The 16,803-nt window shown below is 40.6% G+C and overlaps 1 protein-coding gene across 2 annotated transcripts in view; it reads right to left on the reverse strand.

Moving 5' to 3' along the window:
- Positions 1-16,803, reverse strand: part of RBM20 (RNA binding motif protein 20) — a 320,520-nt gene that overhangs the window by 51,384 nt on the left and 252,333 nt on the right. For both annotated transcript variants that reach the window (XM_089656499.1, XM_089656500.1), the window contains exons 6-7: positions 8,860-9,000; positions 5,532-5,663 (exon numbers count right to left, since the gene is read on the reverse strand). In XM_089656499.1, coding sequence (XP_089512625.1) covers positions 5,532-5,663; positions 8,860-9,000 — 273 coding nt within the window. The remainder of the gene's footprint in view (positions 1-5,531; positions 5,664-8,859; positions 9,001-16,803) is intronic.

The raw sequence follows: 16,803 nt of genomic DNA on the forward strand, positions 1-16,803 counted from the left end.
GCATACGGTACTGGTCAACTTCATGCCATTAAAGGAAGGATGAATGGAAAAATGTACCATGACATGCTTGATAAAAATCTGCTGCCATCTACCAGGATGATGAACATGAAACAAAGGAGGACATTTCAGCAAGCGAAAGCAAAGAAAGAAAATAAAGCTGCTAGAATGGGCCAGCCAACAACCTTACTTGAATCCAATAGAAAATCTATGGAAAGAACTAAAGATCAGAGTTCATAGAAGAGGCACACAGAATCTTCAAGATTTGAAGACTGTTTGTGTGGAAGAATGGGCCAAACTCACATCTGAGCAATGCATGCGACTACTCTCTCCACACAGAAGGCATCTTGAAGCTGTCATTACCAACAAAGGATTTTGTACAAAGTATTACATAAATTTCAGTCAGCGTGTTCAATACTTTTTCCCCTGTGTCATTCTATTTTATTACACATAACTTAATTTCTGAACTTGTTTTGGTTTCTTTGTATATATGGATTGCATGGGTTGTTACCGACATGTGGTGAAAATTGAAAGTCAATAGCACCTTTTAAAAATATATTTACCAAGAAAAATGGTGATGTGTTCAATACTTATTTTACCTGCTGTATGTGCGTGTGTGTTTGTGTGTATATATACATACACACATACAGAAACTCCTGGTATTAGACACAATGGGGAGGCCATTTAAATAAATTTGAAAGGCCTAAATTGTAGCGCCTTCTTTAGTGAAAGATCAAAAATGGCCAAATTTTTTACTTATTTTAAATGTCCCTAAATGAATCTACACGTTTCTGACATGCTTCAGGCTGTCTTGACCTGCTTTTGCATTACCATTAATTTCAATGGAAAGAAAGGCAATTCTAAAGCACGCAAATGCATATGACATGCTGCAATGAAAGCTAATACGTAAAGAAATTCTCAGTGTTGTTTTGGAAGAAGTTATATATTGTTGTGTAAAAACATTAATTTAAATATAAATATGAGTACGGTGTCACCTACCACTAAACTACCCAAATATAATTTCACATATTAGAAAAATCACTTTCATCCTTGAAAGTGCAAATCATTAAAACCAAAAAAACGAATATGTCTATATACTCCACACTATAAACCCAAGTGCTAAACTCAAAACTATAAATCCCAAAAAACAAACAGTCCAATGACCAAAATAAACATTTTAAAAAATTAATCGTGTATAGTCACTCAAAAAAATATAGTAATAATAATAAAGTCACTTCAACAAAATAAGTGTCCAAAATCCATCTTGTCACATTCTTTTGGTGCTGAGCCCCTCCACTGGCTCATAGAAGACAGAAAATACCTCAAAAGAAAGAAAACACTACATAGTGTATTACCTGAAATAAATCACAAAAAAAGTATCATACCTTCGCCAACAAAATGTGCAAAAATTCAAAGTAGTGCAAAAATAGTGAGCACTGTGCAACGTGAATAGTAGTGTGTCACTCTGTGAGTACAGCAAAAAAAACAAGTGACCACAACAGTGTATACTTCTATAGTGAAAAAGCATATATACAGTTACCAGAACAAAAAAGTAAAAACGCCTTATTCATATAGTAGGAATCATCAGCATACTTTCACTCCTTTCCTCCACTCCTGAAGTATACCTCTTGGGATGTCATCCACCATATCCTCCTGAGCATCCTCATGGTTTAAAACGGACATTCCCAAGACTCCAGGGTGCTCATGTAACAGATGTATGAATATATATAGTGTAATACCATTTTTTATAAGATTATAAATTTATTATAACTGCTTACATTCAAGGTTAAAAAAAAAACGCATATTCCCATGCCTAAAAACCACTCAGGGTTGCCGAGCAGCTTCCTCTCAACTTGCTATGCGGTTTTGCCAACTTTCAAAATGGCCGAAACGCCACTTCTGGTTCCTTTCCTGTGCGTCTGACGTCACTTCCCTTGACGCGTTTCCGGGGTGTCTTATGATTAAGTCCCGTGTGTGAAGAAACGCTTCAAGGGAAGTGATGTCGGACGCACAGGAAAGGAACCGTAAGTGGCGTGTCGGTCATTTTGGAAGTTGGCAAAACCGCATGGCAAGTTGAGAGGAAGCTGCTCGGCAACCCTGAGTGGTTTTTAGGCATGGGAATATGCGTTTTTTTTTAACCTTGAATGTAAGCAGTTATAATAAATTTATAATCTTATAAAAAACGATATTACACTATATATATTCATACATCTTTTACATGAGCACCCTGGAGGCTTGGGAATGTCCGTTTTAAACCATGAGGATGCTCAGGAGGATATGACATCCTAAGAGGTATACTTCAGGAGTGGAGGAAAGGAGTGAAAGTATGCTGATGATTCCTACTATATGAATAAGGCATTTTTACTTTTTTGTTCTGGTAAGAGTATATATGCTTTTTCACTATAGAAGTATACACTGTTGTGGTCACTTGTTTTTTTGCTGTACTCACAGAGTGACACACTACTATTCACATTGCAGTGTTCACTATTTTTGCACTACTTTGAATTTTTGCACATTTTTTGGCGAAGGTATGATACTTTTTTGTGATTTATTTCAGGTAATACACTATGTAGTGGTTTCTTTCTTTTGAGGTATTTTCTGTCTTCTGTGAGCCAGTGGAGGGGCTCAGCACCAAAAGAATGTGACAAGATGGATTTTGGACACTTATTTTGTTGAAGTGACTTTATTATTACTATATTTTTTTTGAGTGACTATACACGATTAATTTTTTAAAAACTGTTTATTTTGGTCATTGGACTGTTTGTTTTTTGGGATTTATAGTTTTGAGTTTAGCACTTGGGTTTATAGTGTGGAGTATATAGACATATTTGTTTTTTTTTTTTGTTTAATAAAAACATTAATTGGTCGAACATCTTCAAGAGACATCTAGCAAGTTGCGAGTGAGACAAATGTGACCTCCAGACAACAGACACAGCTGTTGTCCTTTCCATTTTGAGCCAAGAAAACTGGGTGGGTATGAATCCCTGCTACAACCTGAGCCTGTCTTTAAATGGAATAATTCCTAGGCATAAGTTAATAAAAAGTACCCATGACATCAAAATGACATCTTGTGAGCATTCAGCAAAGACAATTTCATGCAACTAAAACTGCAGCTGCAGATTGCAATGGAAGCTTAACTGGCCTCTTGTGGCCCGTCACACATTTCATGGCAATAATTCTCAGAATAATTGCTGGCATTGCAGTCCTGCAGGTGCCTAGCATTGTGCAGATCTCTCATTTGGTGAACTGGTTTATAAGTTAGGGTCTAGCCTTGGATTTGCAAGGACCCCCTTGCATTATGCAATTTCAGTCAGCGGATGGCACTCGCTACCAAACTCTCCTCCCTCGGCAAGCAGCACACAGGGTTGGTAAATGTTTCATGATTGGCTTATAAAAATACAGCGCCGTACTAGCATGCTGCGATTACACTGACCTGACCACAGATGGAATATTATGTAATGTGTGAGGAGAGCTCCTGCTGGGTTCTAAACACTTGCCAGCCCAACTCTTGCTGGCTAAAATAATCAGGTCAAAGGACGTTACGTCAATTGCAACTTTAATAAAGCATTAGGAAGATACAAAGTCACCAGGGAGTTCTATTTGTGCACAGTGAGGTCTGTTGAGTTATTTTATATTGTTCATTCTGCTTGCTGCTGCCACATGGTGTTGCTGATCCACCTAAAGACCGTTTCCAACTTTAATGATTCTTTCGTAAAAATACCTCGTGTTACCTTACACTACTACAATAATCAACAAACAGTGCTTCATAGCCACTGTGTAGAGATCGATCAGTACAGAAATACAGGATTTGCTACTGCTGACTTATTTTTAAACTTAAATAGTGAGGATTTTCTATCTTATAGGGAATATCTGTAAATGTTAATTGTGCCCAAGCAGTACTGTGAGACCCTTTACATTCTGTCTTGAATTCCTCCTATAAAACAGTGCACTTGTTCAGTGTCCTCATGGCTATATATTTCCAGTGTGAGATCATCAAAGGCACTGCCACCTCTGCTAGCATTGCTCAATTGGGAGTGAGATTTGGTGATCTCACTACTCTCCTGTGCTGCTCAGTGTTCTCCTTTCTGGAGAAGAAGCTGTACCTGAAAAGCTGCAGTTCAAGGATCTTCCTGCTTCTGCTTCATTTACCAGTAAATCTTTGCTTCCTCTGTCTCTATTGCAGCTTCTTGATCATAACCTTACCAGTCATCAGATCACCAGTCTTTAGGGGAGCAGCTCTGACATGAGGAAGCAAAGCAAAGCCCTGCCTATACCAAGATGACCACCTCCACACAGAGATACACAGTCAAAACTGGTGACTAGAACTTTGCTCTGTCTTTTTTGTGCACAGCTTCCACAATAAATATCCTCCTAAAAAAATCCAGTTTTTTTTTGGGGGGGGGGGGGGGGGTTGGTGGTAAATAGTGCTTTGTTCTGGTGGTATTGTCCTTTCTTTAGTATGCTATACATTTTGATGGCAGAAGAATTAAAAATAAGGACTACCAAACTGGCAGATTTTTACAACAGACATTACCTTTCCGTGACAACCGCGTGCCCGGCGCCCTATAGTAGACCTACTGCTACAGGGTAGCAGGGCTGCGCAAAATCACGTACATATACATAATTTGCATTTCCAGAAAGGGGTCATGCGCAGGTGCTGCCCTACCCGCGCTGCCATTGGTGACTAGGGATGTCAATCACCGATTCCCGGCTTGAGATTCCCCACCGGTACCGGTGATCGCCAAGTAAAGCTGACATGGGAGAGACCTGTGGGTAAACAAAACAGGTCTCTCTCCTGCCAGCAAGGACATGCTGCTTTGTATTTCTCTGCACAGCAGAGAAATACAAAGGAGCATGTCTCTGTTGTAAAACAGCACACATAGTACTACACACACAGCACACAGTTAACCCAAAAGTTAACCCCTTCCTGCCCAGTGTCGTACAGTCTCAGTGCTTTCTATTAGCACTGATCACTGTATTAGTGTCATTGGGAATGTCAGTGGCAGTTAGTCAGTTCCCACTCACTGTCAAAAAGCCCACCGCAGTCCCGCTATAAGTCGCTGATTGTCGCCATTACAAGTATATAAAAAAAAATTACAGTATATATACTACCATTTGTAGGCGCTATAACTTTCATGTAAACCAATTAATTTACATGTATTGGGATTTTTTTTAGCAGAATACATTTTGGCCTAAATGTATGACAAAATTTTAATTTTTAAATTTTTTTGGACGTGTTTTATAGCAAAAAGTCAAAAATATAGTTTTTTTTTTTTTTCAAAATTGTCGGTCTTTTTTTGTTTATAGCACAAAAAATAAAAAAACCGCACAGGTGATCAAATACCACTGAAAGAAAGCTATATTTGTGGGAAAAAAAGGACATAAATTTCATTTATGTACAGCGTTGCATGACCGCTCAATTGTCACTTAAAGTAACACAGTACCGTTATCTCAAAAATGACCTGGTCAGGAAGGGGGATAAATCCTCGGGAGTGCAAGAGGTTAAAGACTGAAAACAGTGTCCAGTCTCTTACCTTGAGTTGTAGTTCCTTATATCTCTTCGACATGCGAATCAGTAGCTTCTCATCATTTATCATTGCTGGCTTCTCCTGATAGTATTGTACCATGGCTTCTGCTGCCTCTGTGTATGCCATTTCCAGGAAGGCCTGTATATACAGATCAGACACCAGAGATAGACGTTTATCTATAAAGTAACACCTGGCTCCTGCAATAACAGGCAAGGTATAGAGCATCCAATGGCAGCACCACAAATTCATTCTATCCACTACTGGAAGGTCCTTAGACTAAAGTGGCCTTTACCCGTCAGCAGATTGACTTCTGTCCCTGTTGAACTAGCTGAATATTGATCCATCTATGGCCACCTTAACTTCTGTGAGGCCGCTGTCACCCAGCTGGGTCCATATTAACATAAATCAATAGTACCTCTCTATATCTGGTTAGATGCACTGCTGCCTTCCATAGTAAGACTTTATAGTGTAATTATTGGTCTCTGAAAAAAAAAAAAATGGTCCACTTTTTCAGCTTTTTGTCTGACTGATTAAGATTTAGGGTTAAACTGCAAAAATGAACATCAGACTGATGAAAACAGCTATGATTCAGATGTTTGATCTCCTATTATTTTGGTATTGTTGCTTAAAGCGGAGCTTCACCCAAAAGGGAAGTTCAGCTTTAAGGCCTCGTCCCCCGCTATCCGTTAAGGATTGACATGTTTTTTGGAGAGGGTACTCAATTTTGACCGGTGCCCACTCCCACTTCCGCTGCAACTGCCTAGGCAATTGGAAGCGGAAGCTGTCCTCTCTTCCTCCCCATAGTCTTCTGGGACACATGACAGGTCCCAGAAGACTATTCACAGGGCGCAGTGCTACTCGCGCATGCACAATGGGCACCTGGCTGTGAAGCTGCAAACTCTCCTAGCTGGGTGCCCACACTTAGGATGCCGACACCGGGGAGGGAGGATGGCTGGTGAAACCGGCTGCAGTGAGTACACCGCTGGATCATGGAAAAGGTGAGTGGCTGTTTTTAAAAAGTCAGCAGCTACAGTTTTGGTAGCTGCTGACTTTAATTTTTTATTTAGGTTTGTTAGGAGCTTCGCTTTCTAGTGATACTAAAGCTAAAAATGTTTTGTACATGCATTTCTTGCATTGAGGTAAAAAACATTATCTATTTCTCTGCTCCCCCCCCCGCGCAGACACTGTGTGCCTATAGAGCTTGCTAATGGGAGACACGAAGAAGAGGAGGAGCCGAGATCGCCGACAGGGGACCCGACAAGGGAGGATCAGGGCTGCTCTGTGCAATACCACTGCATACAGCAGGTGGGTATAACATGTTTGTTATTTTAAATATATATATATTTTTTTAAATTTAATAACACTTTAAAATGGTGTTAAACCCCAAAGCAAACATTTATGATATTGCAGCTTACCAATTCTTAGATATTATGGCTGCATTCATTTTCTTTTTTAGGCTTTATATTATTTTCCCGTGATCTGGCCAGTAAGACCTTTGTTTTTCAACAGAACAATCTGTCCTGCAGATGCAGTAGTTAGAGGGATGAGACAAATCATTTACACTGACAGGAGTGCTTACAGTGGTCAGCATCCATATAAAACATTTATCCCAAAAGCAAAAAAACTGTTGTTGTAACTGCTTAAAAAGTGTTAGCAGAACTTTAGCTTCAATTTGTCAGCTGACAGTTATATGTAAACAAAGAGATGATGTAAAACAAAACAAAACACGTGTGTAGTCCCCCTTTAATTCTTTACCAGGCCCTTTGAGTTTGGTAAGAGTCTTAAAGGGGAAACCCCACATAGAAAAGACAAAAAAGTGTAGGGTCACCCCCAAATTCCAGCAGTGATTTCAAGGGTGTCGGCTAAGGTCAGGTTTTTTTCTTGCAAAGGGTAGGTGGGCATCGTGCATCATGACTGAAGTGGATTTGCATTGCTGGAAGACATGATTGAGAGTGAATTACATTGTGGGAGATTTTTTTTTTTCTTTAAATTAAAGGAAAGGAAATTAAGAAAATGTGCATGTATGTGTTTGTGTCACATGGGGTGGTGGGGGGGGGGGCGGTATCTGGGGACCCTTATTTTTTAGATTCTGACCTCCACAACCACCAGGCCAGGGTTGTGGGGCAGAGGCCCAAGTCCTCATCTATACTGTATTGGCCATGTTAAATGCATGTGGCATGTTATGGTTCAGAAAGGGGAAGGAGGTTGAAGCACACTAGCCCTGCCACCCCCTTTTTCCAGCCAGGATGCATGATTGGATAGGATCTGATAAGGATTTATTTGGGGGGACATGCTTTTCTTGTTGTTTTGCGTAGTTTCTACCTTAAAATCCATAGCAGACTTATTTTTTTTCCACACTTTCTCCTTGTTGGTGCCAGCTCCCTAATAACCAGGAACAGGATGCTGTCCCATTTAGCAGTGATAGGAATGTTTCCCTTCACACTGCCACTGGAGGTTCACCCAGCCGAACACACATTCCTTCAACCGTTCACACAGGAATCTCTACAGACTGTACTCAGTGCTGAGGTCCTCATATTATTTTCCTGCTGGTTAAATGTTCTTAGCCTATAGTGGTAGGCTATTTTCTCTATTGGTGAATGTTCTTTAATGTTTATAGTCGAATATTCTTATGGCAATTTTTAGAACTGAGTTTTAGGGAACATCACAATTGTCCAGCAAAAGGCAACAGATAGAAACTGATGTTACACACATTATAAACATTAGGGGTATTATTTATTATGTTTACAAGAATGAAGAAACAGTTGCAAAGCAAAATGTTAATAAACATACCCCTTTGTGTTTCCTCTCCCCTTAGCTAGTATACCAAAAATTACACCTGGTCCCATTGTGCACTGGCTTTTTCCTGCAGCATTTACATTCTATTTTTGTCCTGGCATCTGTGCTCCACTGCTCCGGCTCAAGTACATGCATAGAAAGGAATGGGTGAGAAATGTAAACAGCACTCCCCTACAGCATCTTAGGTCTGAAGTTTGGTAAACTAGCTAAAGGGGTGGGGGACCCCATATTGTGTTTTTTGTTTTTTTTATTTAGGTAAGACGGAATTTGAAAGCAGGAAAGAAAACACACAAGGCACTTATATAGCAGTATTACAAGAAAAGAACATAATCTAAATCACTAGTCTAACTTAAAACAGTTGTAGGGTGTGAATCCGGCATTACTGGACACCAATGTTCTTTGCCCTATGTTTAAACATGCATTTCTACAACATTTTATAAGCAACATTTACACAATGGTATTGAACTTACTGCAAAATACTTGTAGATAAAACCACATCTTAGAGCCATATTAGGGCTGGGTGACACATCAGATTTACCTGGTTAGTTGATTTCATTAAAATGTAGTTAGTAACCTTCCCGAATGGCAGACCCAGGTTAACCACATCATTCTCGCAGCTTCCTTCAGGAAGATTACAGATGTGAACCACTCTTCCAAGATTAGATTTTCTCTGTGCAAACTGCAAAGACAATACATTGTTTTACTGTTCACATTTGTAGCACTACATATTTAGCACGTGAGCACACTGGAACATCCTGGACTTGAGTTGGGTTGGGGGTGAAGAGAAGCAGTTTCTCCCTGACAGATAAAGCAGACCACACCTGGGGCCCCTCAACACTTATGCTTTTTCGAACACTATGGTGACCCTTTTCAATTAGATCTGCCTGAACTTTACATTTTCATTATGTCTATATCCTTGTAAATTCTCTTTAAACGAACTGCATGTGTGCATAGAACACTGAACTATATTGACCTGTCTGCCATTTTATTCTGATATTTTAGGCAGCATCACATCAACATTGCCATAAAGTTTGAGTCTGCTAGGAAGGTAAAAAAAGTTATGTAAGTTATATTTGACAATCTAACATTAGCTTACTTGAAAAATCTTTCATGTTGTGAGTACTGCCTGTCAGCTGGTAGTCTCTTTTCACAACTTCCTGGATTCCCTGCATGCTTTGCTGCGCTTTTCGTAGTGTTTACTCTCAATTTCTAAAGGCTTCATATCCCATGGTACCTTACTGCCAGCAAGTTGTAATTTCATTGCTGACTGTACCTCCTATAACTCCTCCTCTCAGCACTTCTGTGGTTCAGAAGTCAGGCTCTGTGAAATGTAACGCACACCGTAGTGCACGGGTGTCCAACCTGTGGCCCAAGATAGCTATGAATATGGCCCAACACAAAATCATAAATGTGCTTAAAAGTGTTGGACTTTCTTTTTTGGATTTTATGTAAAAATGGATTTACACTTAGCGAACAGATGCAGCTGAAGAAAAATTTGTCTCTTTACTGGACTTTCAAGTTTTATCTTCACAAAGAAAAATTTACAAACTTCAAGATTGTTCAGATTAATAGGATTAGGCTAAAATATTGAATGGCTTATAAATATTTTCAGCAGGACCTGCCATTCTGCTTATGTCTATGGGTTGCATGCATACCTATCTCAAGGCTATTGGCAACTCTAAGGCTCCATGCACATGAGTGTTTTTTTCCCAAGCTCAAAATATGCTGGAAAAAACTGCTGGAGAAAAAATACTGCATTTTTAAAGTACATGTATGGAAAAAGAAAAGCTAGAAAAAAGCCGTTAGGAGCATTTTAGTAGCATTTAGGAGTGCTCAGTGTCTTTTTCTGCCATAAAAATGCTCCCAAAAACTCTACAAAAACATTTTTTCTCTGCTCCTAAATGCTGAAACTTAAAAAAATGCTAATAGCCTCATATAGTGTGCATGGACACATAGGAAACCACTATTTAGATTCTAGAAGCAGAAAAACAATGCTGATAACAGCTTGTAGGAGCTTAAGAAAACGCTAGTGTCCATGGACCCTAAATTTCCATTTTATTTGCAGTCCATTAATTGCCTTCAGAAATATTTTTAAAGTTTCAGCGATTTCTCTTGGCATGATTGACTAGAATCCATAAATTAGAATCCATATACCGTAATCTAACGAGCAGGGCCCTCTGATTCCTCTTGTACCAAATTGTATTGTAAATTGTATTGTAAATGTAATGTTTGTAAAGCGCTGAGCAAACTGTTGGCGCTATATAAATCCTGTATAATAATATACTACAGACATCTTGCACAGCTGGTAGTGAGGTGCTACTCTTTACTGGAAGACAAAATATGCATCGCAGTGACTCCTTTTGCAATTTTAAAGCAGCTGACCAGAGCAGCACAACAGAAGCCACATGTGCCTCAGATTACATTTGCTGTGTATCATATAGTATTTTATATTAATATAAGCGTTACTTCATACTCTCCCAGAGATAAAAATCACAGTTTAATAAAGAAAACAAATTCCTGAATTCAGCTGCAATCATTTTCTGCTCTCAGATAAACTCAGCTGAAGCGTCTCTATGCATTTGTTTCTCCATTCAGCCTGAGCACTGGCTGGCGGGACATAATGCTGGATGGGTGACAAGATATTTCTGAGCTCCCCGCCACAGTTTTCCTGGAGTGATCAGTGTAAAAGAGATCACAGGATGATCTTTGGGATTACTATGCGAGGACAAACACTTCTGTCTGGAAAACTCATCTGCAGACAGTTTTACTCCTGTCACTGGACTACAATTCAGTCACTTAGGATGGCTATAAACCACTGGAATCCATCCCTGACTTGAAGGGCCAAGCAATATTATGGAAAGCATTGGAAAGTATATTATGGAAAGGAGGCAGGGGAGGAAGGATGTTCGCGGGGTGGTTGGTGATGGAACACTCACGGAGTAGCTCCTCAACACTGTAATGAATACAGTGCCCTTTTGCAGTGCAGACCACATTACACCACAGTGCCCCTTTACGTTACAGCAATCACATCTCCCCATCACAGTGCCCCTTGCAGTCAAGCCCCCCTTTTTTCTCTAATTATAGTGCCCCCTATATATATTAAGCAATAAAATATCCCAATCCAGCAAAGAGACATCCCCATATAGCAAAGAGACAGCCCAATCATGCAAAGAGACAGCCCAATCCAGCAAGGACACAGCCCCATCCAGCAAAGGGCATTCCCATATAGCAAAGAGACAGCCCAATCCAGTAAAGGTACATTCTCATATAGCAAAGAGACAGCCCAATCTAGAAAAGAGACATTCCCATCCTGCAAGGAGACAGCCCAATCCAGCAAAGTGATAACCCATCCAGCAAAGAGACAGTCCAATCCAGCAAAGAGACAGCCCAATCCACCCCCAACTACAGAGCGGGACTGTTTGGCTGTAACACTGAATCAGTGTAGGTTTCAGGGAGCTCGCCTTCCTCCCTTGTACAGCTGTCATAGTGTGCTGGCCGGTGAAAGAGAGGGGCCACCGTTGTCCCTTCAATGCTGCTGTATCTGCAGCGGCCAGCCCGAGACGTGTGTGTCCCCTGCAGGCGCTTCTTGCTTGTCACTGGAGCCGTCTCTGCCGCACCTCCTGCTTTAGGCATGGCCGTATAGCTGGAGGTAAGCAGCTGCTGCAGTCTGTCTTAGCTCTGTCCGGACTGTGGTCACCACTTATCTCCTGCTGTGTGGTCCAGTCATCAACAGGCCACTTCTCTTAGGCTATGCGGCCCCAGACCACCAGGCAAATGCCAGACGTGCCCCATGGACAGTCCGGGCTTAATTCCGCCTTAAGAGATCATATGAGCCAGCCTCACAAACGATCTGCTTTAAAGGATAAGTTCACTTCTGGAACATGTTACGTTCTCCATCTGTTTTTAGGGTGTAACATGTTTAAGCATCTGCTCCCCGCACTCCCGATCCCCCCTCCTTATTACAACAGGCAAGGGATCTTCTCCCTGCACCCTCTATCATAATCTGAAAACAGCATGGCCATGCTGGATTCAGCCTACATCATTCATTCACAGAAAACTGCCTACAAGTACTGTCAGCCATTGCGGCTGAGGGCTTTTAGTTCTCAATGAACTAAAAAGGTGGCGGTGAGTGGTCTGGTAGTTCATTTATGTTCCTGCTCTCAAGTAACTGTCTACCTGTACGATGTATGGGCAGACAGCTAAATGTTCATTTATTATTTTTCTTTCAAAAGGTGAACTTATCCTTTAACTAAGTACAGTCAGGTCCATAAATATTGGGACATCGACACAATTCTAACATTTTTGGCTCTATAGACCACCACAATGGATTTGAAATGAAACGAACAAGATGTGCTTTAACTGCAGACTGTCAGCTTTAATTTGAGGGTATTTACATCCAAATCAGGTGAACAGTGTAGGAATTTTACAACAGTTTGCATATGTGCCTCCCACTTGTTAAGGGACCAAAAGTAATGGGACATAATAATAATCATAAATCAAACTTTCACTTTTTAATACTTGGTTGCAAATCCTTTGCAGTCAATTACAGCCTGAAGTCTGGAACGCATAGACATCACCAGACGCTGGGTTTCATCCCTGGTGATGCTCTGCCAGGCCTCTACTGCAACTGTCTTCAGTTCCTGCTTGTTCTTGGGGCATTTTCCCTTCAGTTTTGTCTCCAGCAAGTGAAATGCATGCTCAATCGGATTCAGGTCAAGTGATTAACTTGGCCATTGCATAACATTCCACTTCTTTCCCTTAAAAAACTCTTTGGTTGCTTTTGCAGTATGCTTTGGGTCATTGTCCATCTGCACTGTGAAGCGGCATCCAATGAGTTCTGAAGCATTTGGCTGAATATGAGCAGATAATATTGCCCGAAACACTTCAGAATTCATCCTGCTGCTTTTGTCAGCAGTCACATCATCAATAAATACAAGAGAACCAGTTCCATTGGCAGCCATACATGCCCACGCCATGACACTACCACCACCATGCTTCACTGATAAGGTGGTATGCTTAGGATCATGAGCAGTTCCTTTCCTTCTCCATACTCTTCTCTTCCCATCACTCTGGTACAAGTTGATCTTGGTCTCATCTGTCCATTGGATGTTGTTCCAGAACTGTGAAGGCTTTTTTAGATGTCGTTTGGCAAACTCTAATCTGGCCTTCCTGTTTTTGAGGCTCACCAATGGTTTACATCTTGTGGTGAACCCTCTGCATTCACTCTGGTGAAGTCTTCTCTTGATTGTTGACTTTGACACACATACACCTACCTCCTGGAGAGTGTTCTTGATCTGGCCAACTGTTGTGAAGGATGTTTTCTTCACCAGGGAAAGAATTCTTCGGTCATCCACCACAGTTGTTTTTCGTGGTCTGCCGGGTCTTTTGGTTTTGCTGAGCTCACCGGTGCGTTCCTTCTTTTTAAGAATGTTCCAAACAGTTGTTTTGGCCACGCCTAATGCTTTTGCTATCTCTCTGATGGGTTTGTCTTGTTTTTTCAGCCTAACGATGGGTTGCTTCACTGACAGCAACAGATTCCAAATGCAAATAGAACACTTGAAATGAACTCTGGACCTTTTATCTGCTCATTGTAATTGGGATAATGAGGGAATAACACACACCTGGCCATGAAACAGCTGAGAAGCCAATTGTCCCATTACTTTTGGCCCCTTAACAAGTGGGAGGCACATATGCAAACTGTTGTAATTCCTACACTGTTCACCTGATTTGGATGTAAATACCCTCAAATTAAAGCTGACAGTCTGCAGTTAAAGCACATTTTGTTCATTTCATTTCAAATCCATTGTGGTGGTGTATAGAGACAAAAATGTTAGAATTGTGTCGATGTCCCAATATTTATGGACCTGACTGTAGGTCTTTTTAGCTGCTGTGAATGATATTTGGGTCTCAGGTACTACATCATTATGTATCATCAGGTATGTAATTCTATATCACACATCATACCGTGGGAGAGATTTACTAACACTGATGCACTCAGAATCTGGTGCAGCTGTACATGGTAACCAATCAGCTTCTAACTTCAGCTCGTTGAATTAAGCTTTGGCAATAAAACTTGGAAATGATTGGTTTCTTGCACCAGATTTTGCATGCTCCAATTTTAGTAAATCAGTTTTTGTGAGATTTTTAATGGATTTTCAGATCGGATCATTTCCTGTCGATGGTCTCTCAGCATTCATTCCCTGTAGGCCACTTCCCAGAAGTCTTCACTTCCTTGTTGCATCACAGAACAGGGTGTGATAGGATGTGTTCACCACCCTGGACCACACCTCCCTCATTACAGTACTACCTTCCTCCCATCAGCTATGTAGTACAAGGGCCTGTCTGATTTGATTCAAATTGAATGGATTATAAAGGTGTTCTCCTATTCCATTGTTCTGGTGAATCAAAAGGAAATTGTACAGAGATTATATAATCAGATTTCATAGTGTATTGCCATCTTTATACAAGTACATAGGGGGGAGTAGATAGAGACACTCAGTTGTCAGGCCCCGTTCACATCTCCACGCATCTCCCGCATGTGTCTTCTTTGGGCGTTTTGGAGCATTTTCACTCGTCACGCCTAGGGCAAACCATTCACTTGAATGGGCTGCCATACACACAACAATCGCCCCAGAAAATCTCCAGAAATTTTTTTGGAGTGGAGCACGATGCGTTACCACAGGTTTTGGTGTGTTTGCTGCACTTGCGGTACCTTTAACATGTAATGACAACACAAACATGTTGCACATTTGCAGTGTGTTTCTGAAACAAATGGCAAACCGTGCATTTTCTGTGCAGATTTCCATGCATTTGGAAACACACAGATGTGACTGGAGCCTCAATGTTCTGTGTAAACGCACCAATTTCACTTTCAGGCCCCATTCACACCTAGAGTAGTGGAAGCCCAGCAAGACACATAGGGCAGCCTGTTGCTTTCAATGTAGCTCATGGGACATTTGGGCATGAAGCATGTTGCACATTTTTTACTGCGTGTTTTGCTGCATTTGTCAATCGTTTTTTCTTGTGGCAAAATGTGTGCTTGTTTCTGTTTGGTGTGCCATTAATTAATTACACTGAAAGCACAACTATGTAATTTTAGGTGTATAAAGGTGGCTATACACTATACAATCTCTGTACGATCTCCTTTAGATTTACCAAAACTATATAATAGGAGGACACAGCTTCTATTCCATCACTAGGCCTCTTCCCATCTGTAGTGACACTGGGGTAGCCAGGCAAATGCACGTGGGGAGAGATCCCAGGGATGCTGTGAAAAATAGTTGATGGGTAAAGGGTGTGTACCAATGTGGTCAATGCAGGATGTGTGTGCTAATGCATTCAGCTGGTAATCTGCTTCTGGGGTCCTACTGGCTCCTATGTCTACATTCCAGGAATTGAAAAAGCTTTCTAAGAAATTTTTTCTAGATCAAAGAGAACTTTTATATTTTTGCAACTGAGGTACATTAATGGTATTTTGGTGCATGAGGGAACTGGATTTTATATATAAAAAAAGTGAACTTATCCTTTAAGTTCACATTTACATAAAAAATGCACATATTTGTGTGATATGATAGATATTTCTAGCTGGGGGAAAGTATGATGTTGCAATTAGATTATATAAAATACTATATGACACATGGTAAACATATTTTGAGGTACATGTGGCTTGTAACAGTGGGGGAGAATTACTAAAGCTGGTTTACTCAGAACCTGGTGCAGCTGTACATAGTAGACAGTTGGTAGCCGATCAGCTTCAAATCTCAGCTTGTCCAGTTAAGCTTTAGCAATAAAACCTGTAAGCTGATTGGATTCCATGCAGAAGTGCATACGATTCTGAGTGAACCAGCTTTTGTAAATAAACCCCAGTGTGTTGCGCTCATCTGGATGCAGCAAATATTTAAATAAATCTACCTTTACGTTTTACATTATGTCTGCTTTAAGTAAGCTTTATTGGCTGAGCATACAGTCAAGGTCTAGTGAAGCATGATAGAAGTAGTTGGGACATCAAGGCTGGAAACAATGAACTTTTCTTCAGCCATTTCTCAATGCACATGTTAGTATATAAATGTTTGTGTAAAAAAAAAAAAGTATAGCAGCCTTACAAGATTTCACAAGTCCTGTCTATATCACTTCACTAGCAAACGCATTTTAGCACTATATGCATGATTATACACTCAACTGGTGCTGTGGACATAGCATATCTTGATTTCAGCAAGGCATTTGATACAGGTCCACATAAAGAACTAATACAAAAGTTGTACAAGCTAGGACTTAGCCCTTGGGTGGTTCAGTGGATATGCAGTTGGCTATAGGACAGATACCAGAGTGTGGCTGGAAATGGGGTTCACTCAGAACAGAGACCAGTCACTAGTGGGGTACCACAAGGCTCTATACTAGGTCCTGTTCTATTTATTCTATATGTAAGTGACATAACTAAAGGTTTGTTATGTCTTTTTGCTGATGATACAAAGGTGTGTAACAC

This window comes from Staurois parvus, unplaced genomic scaffold (assembly GCF_062004578.1).
Source record: "Staurois parvus isolate SC_StPar_1 unplaced genomic scaffold, SC_StPar_1.0 ptg000911l, whole genome shotgun sequence".
Classification (NCBI taxonomy): Eukaryota; Metazoa; Chordata; class Amphibia; order Anura; family Ranidae; genus Staurois; species Staurois parvus.